Genomic DNA, 5,574 nt, shown 5'->3' on the forward strand with positions numbered 1-5,574 from the left:
CCAACTACCTTGATTTTCTAGAGACAGAGGATAAAATACAAATTGAAAGAATCCACTGGCCACCTCCTGAAAGCAATCCCAAAATGAAAACTCCCAGAATATTACAGCTAAATTCCAGAGCTCCTAAGTCAAGGAGAAGATATTGCAAGCAGCCAGAAAGAAATAATTTGAATATCATGGAGCCACAGTCAGGATAACCCAAGATTTAGCAGCTTCTACATTAAAGGATTAGAGGGTTTAGAATGATATTCTCTAGGGCAAAGGGGTTAGGGTTAAAACCAAGAATCACCCACCCAGCAAAATTGAGTACAATGCTTTAGGGGGATAAGTGAATATTCAATAAAATAAGAGAACTCTCAAGCATTCCTAGTGAAAAGACCAGAGCTGAATAGCAAATTTCACTTTCAAATACAAGACTCAAGTGAAGGTAAATGGGAAAGAGAAACCATAAGGGACTTAATAAGGTTAAACTGTTTCTATTCCTATATTTGGAAGATGATACTTGTAACTTCTAAGAACTTTTTCATTATGAGGGCAGTTAGGAGTACATCTAGATAGAGGGCAGGGGCAGAGTGAGTTGACTATGAGGGGATATCCAATGAATAAATAAAATTAAGGGGTACAAAAGAGAAATTCACTGAGAAAAGGGGAAAGGGAGAGGTAGAAAGGGGTAAATTATCTCACATAAAAGAGCCACAAAAGTGCTTTTACAATGAAAGGGAAGATGGGGAAACTGGGGGGAGCACTTGTACTTTACTCTCAACAGAGGCTGAGGGAAGAGCATACACATTCATCTGGGTTTAGAATTCTATCTTACCATACAAAGAAAGTAGGAGGGCAAGGGAAGAAGGGGCTGGGGGGCAGGGGAAGCTGATAGAAGGAATTGGGGGAGGGAGCAGTAGTTAGAAGCAAAAACACTTTTGAGGATGGACAGGGTGAAAGGAGAAAGAACAGGATTCTTAAATGTGGGGAAAATATGATGGAGGTACACAGTTAATAATTGTAACTGTGAAAAAAATTATTGTAAGACCTCATTTCTCAAACATAGAGAGAAATAAGTCAAATTTAAAAAAAAAATAGGAGAAAGTCCACAGGTAGGAATGTAAACAGTTTAATCTTGAGTCCCTAATGATTTCCATTTCCTGTTTACCTTCTCTTCAATCTTGTATTTGAAAGTCAAATTTTCTAGTCAGCTCTGGTCTTAAAAAATCACAAATGCTTGAAAGTCTTCTTTCATTGAATGTCCATTTTTCCTCCCATAAGATATGAACAGGCAGTTTTCAGATTAAGAAATCAAAGCTATTGGGGTGGCTAGGTGGTACAATGAATAGAACACCGGCCCTGAAGTCAGGAGGACCTGAGTTCAAATCCAGCCTCAGACACTTACTAGCCATGTGACCTTGGGCAAGTCACTTAACCCCAATTGCCCTCCAAAAAGCAAAAAAAAAAATCAAAGCTATCTATAGTCATTAGGAAAAAATTGCTCTAAATCACTTGATTAGAGAGATGCAAATTAAAATAACTCAGAGGTACCATCTCACCCCTATCAGATGGGCTAATATTATAGAAAATGAAAATGACAAATGTTGGAGGGGATGTGGGAAAATTGAGACATTAATGCATTATTGGTGGAATTGTGCAGTAATTCAACCATTTGGTTGAATTTGGAACTATGCCCAAAGGGCTATAAAACCATGCATACCAATTGACCCAGCAATACTATGACTAGGCATCTATCAGGAAAAAAAAGGAAAAGGACCTATATGTACATAAATATGTATAGCAGTTTTTTTTATGGTGGCAAAGAATTGGAAACTAAGGGGATGCCCATCAATTGAAAAATGGCTGAGCAAGTTGTGACATATGATTGTGAAGCAACACTATTGTGCTATAAGAAATGATGAGCACAGGGCAGCTAAGTGGTGCAATGAATAGTGCCCTGGAACTGGAGTCAGGACCTGAGTTCAAATCCTATCTCAGACACTTAACACAAAAACTAGCCGTGTGACCTTGGGCAAGTCACAACCCCAACTGCCCTGCAAAAAGCAAAAAAAGAATTTTTTTACATGTAATTGGGGAGAAATATTATTTTTTTTTAAAAGAAGTCTTCTGGCACAGGAGTTCCAAAGTGGAGCCCTCAACTCTTTAAGAAATATTTTGATAACTATATCTCATATAACTATATAATCTTATGTATTTCTTTTGCATTTAAAAACATTATTCTGAAACCTGGAAAGATGTACATGAACTGACACAAAGTGAAGTGAGCAGAACCAGGAGAAAATTGCACACAGTAACAGCAATACTGTATAATGATCAGCTATGAATAACTTAGCTCTTCTCAGCAATACAATGATCCAAGACAATTCCAAAAGACTCATGATGGAAGATGCTCTCCACCTCCAGAGGAAGAACTGATGGGGGCGGCTAGGTGACACAGTGAATAGAGAACTGGCCCTGGAGTTAGGAGGACCTGAGTTCAAATCCAGCCTCAGACACTTCACACACTTACTAGCCATGTGACCTTGGGCAAGTCACTTAACCCCAATTGCCCTCAAAAAACCCTAAAAAAAAAAAAAAAAAGAAAGAAAGAACTGATGAAATCTGAATGCAGATCAAAGCATACTACTTTTCAATTTATTTTTTTGTGGCTTCTTCCTTTTGATGTTTTTTTCTTTCATAGTATATGACTAATATGGAAATATGCTGTACATAATCATACATATATAACCTATTTAAAATGCTTACCTTTTTAGGGAGAGTGAAAGAGAGAGAGGGAAAGAGAAAATTTGGAACTCAAAAAAAAATTTTATGTTGAACATAAAAAATTATCTTTACACGTAATTGGAAAAAATAAAATACTATTAAAAATAAATTAAAACATTCTGAGAAGGGGCCCATAGCCTTCACCAGACTGCCATGACACAAAAAAAGGTTACAAACCCCTGATCTAATCCAACCCCCCCATCTATGTCGTAAATGAGGAAACTGAAGACCAGCACTCTCAAGCAATTAAGCAGTGGAAAGTGTGTGGGACCTGGAAGTCTGAAAGACCCGAGTTCAAATTCTGAGTCTCACCCTCAGTAGTTTGATGGTCTTTGGGTTACTCATTTACGACATAGATGGGGGGGGCCTCAGCTGACTTTTTAGCAAAATGTAGGGATTAAGCCAGATGGCCCTGAAGGCCTCTCCTGTCTCTAAATCTATGACCAGGGCTCAGCAGGCATTTGAGGACAGAGGATGGAGGCCAGGTCGGTGTCAGTGTGGGTCCCCAGCCTTGGGACCTTTCCTCTCCCCCTTCCACTCTTGCCTGTCCTTCAGTGACGAGCTCCAATAATGCCCTCTCCTCTAACAGGCTGTCCAAGACCTCTCCTCCCTCTGCCCAGCAGGAAAGGCCTTCACCTGGCACTCGACAGACCCCAAAACACTGTCTGTTACCCACCTGTCACTTATCCTCCTGCTTGCCCATGAGCTCCAGGACAGCAGCCAGTGCATGCAACCTCTACTCAGCTCCCTATGTCACCAAGCACATGGCTCTGCACCAGCAGGTGTTTTTAAAACATGAGCTGGATTCACTGAGTAACAGAATGACCTTCACTACCATGGAAGCTAGGTCCAGCAAGGGCAAAGTCTTCTGGTGGGGTTCCCTGATACCACAAGAATTTTAGAGCTGAAAGGGGCCCTTTGGATCATCCACTGCAACCCACCCCCAGCACACATTTCACACTTTCATGTCCAGAATCTCTTCCCTCAAAAAAGGGGCCCAACTCATGGGAGATAAAACTCCCCACAGAATGTTTTATTCTTGTGAGGAAACATACAAAAACTGCCCCTCCTCTTCCCTGGTCCCTGTAGCAGGCACCCACCCTGCCAGCCTGATGGGTCCCCTCCTTCCCAGGCCAGTCCAAGTCTGAGGGGCAGAGAGATAGGAGGAAGGTCAGCCCCATGCCTTTCTCTTCTGCCCTCTCTTGTCTGGGAGTTAGCAAAAAGAGAGGCAAGAGCCTTAACCATCATTGCTACCCAAAGGGGGCAAAAGGCTGACATCAAAGAGGGCCTTCCCTGCCCAGAGGCGGGCAGCAAAGATGTGACGGCAGGGCCGGTGGCCAGCTATAAAAATAGAGCAGCTACAAGAGGCAAGGTCAGCCCCCACAGTGAAGGCGGCTCCCTGGCCTGTGCCCTCCAACATAAAGCCTCCCCCCTCTGCGGGCTGGATGCCTTCACTGTGGCGGGCCAGTGCCAGCTCCTCAGCCACCAGGGCTGCCACCTCCCCAGGTCCCACTGCCTGGTAGCGCTCAGCCACCTCTTCAGCCTGTAGCCCCTGAAGTTCCACGGGCAGGCTCTCAAGGTCCAGCAGGCCCCGAACAGAGCCCGCCAGAGAGGAATCTCGGTTCAGGGTAGGTAGAAGCTTCTGCCTGTGAGCCTCGAGGTGGTCCACAAAGGGGCAGCTCTCCCCACGGTGGTAGGCCCAGCAGGCGACCCAGGCACCTTTGTGTGGATGCCAGGTCTCCAGGAAGTAGCGGAGGAACTCCAGAGGTGCCACATCTTCCAGGTCACTGAGATACTGACTGTAGACTTTAGGGGAAGCCGCGTGGGCCAGGTTGTGCAGGAGGTTGACGATGCGCCGCTCCCCGGGCACAGCCAGCTCTCGGGCCCTACGCCCCAGGGCCTCGAGGACCTGCGCACGGCACACCTGCACTCGAGCACAGGGCAAGACCTCCTCCACAGTGTCGACACCTACTAGGCAGGACACACCAATGGTAAGACACTCCACCAGGGCCTTGATCTCAGGGACGCTCTGCACCAGAGAGGCCACAATGAAGACCAGCAAGTCTGGCGTGCCTCTGCGGGCCAGGCAGTAGGCCACCTCACGGCCTCGCCCATTGGCATCCTGGCAGAGGACAGAGTACAGCTCAAAGTCTCCAGGCAAGCTGGCCGCCTGGTCCAAGAAAAGGAGGCGGGGGAAGGATCTGGCCAGCTGGCGCATGTGTGACGTGGCCAAGAAGATGGAATTGAGGATGGCCACGTCCTCCTGGAAGACCAGCTTGACCTTGGCCCCAGGGTCAGCCCGGAAGAGCGCGTGCATCTCCCCGAGCAGCTTGCACATGCCCTTGTCCTTGGCCCGGCTGTAATCCTCTAGGTTCCAGACCAGGTCAGGGGCCAGGAAGCGCTTGGAGACGCTGTTGGTGATCCGGATGGGCAGGCCCAGGCTGGCCTCCAGCTGGCGGCGCTTGAAGCATCGGGAGAACTCCCTGGGCGAGAGCTGATGGTTGTGCTGCAGTTTGGCCTCGGTCACCACCAGCCGGTCCTTCTTGGGCCCCAGGCGGAGGGTGATGAGGGCTGGGCAGTCAATCTTCTGGCTTCTGGCAGGGGGAGAGCAGGAGGGGATTGAGGAGACAGGAGAAAGGTGGGAAAGGGGGAACCTGAGAGAGACAGGACAACGGTTCGGAGGGGCCACGACGCCGCCGATACTCCTCACCCCTCTCCAGCTTTCTCCCCACTCGCTCCCACAGTGAACACCCGGGCCCAAAGTGAAGATTCAGGCGTCTGAAGAGCCTGCCCCTACAGCCCTTCACC

The 5,574-nt window shown here is 47.2% G+C and overlaps 1 protein-coding gene across 2 annotated transcripts in view; it reads right to left on the minus strand.

The window, feature by feature from the left end:
* Positions 1-2,788: 2,788 nt before the first annotated feature.
* Positions 2,789-5,574, minus strand: part of LOC138173317 (uncharacterized protein ZSWIM9-like) — a 4,999-nt gene continuing 2,213 nt past the window's right edge. For both annotated transcript variants that reach the window (XM_069103307.1, XM_069103308.1), the window contains one exon: positions 2,789-5,360. In XM_069103307.1, coding sequence (XP_068959408.1) covers positions 4,004-5,360 — 1,357 coding nt within the window. In that variant the 3' untranslated portion in view covers positions 2,789-4,003. The remainder of the gene's footprint in view (positions 5,361-5,574) is intronic.

Source organism: Petaurus breviceps, unplaced genomic scaffold, assembly GCF_028583685.1.
Source record: "Petaurus breviceps papuanus isolate PSGF00001 unplaced genomic scaffold, PetGlider_PUasm1.0 577, whole genome shotgun sequence".
Classification (NCBI taxonomy): domain Eukaryota; kingdom Metazoa; phylum Chordata; class Mammalia; order Diprotodontia; family Petauridae; genus Petaurus; species Petaurus breviceps.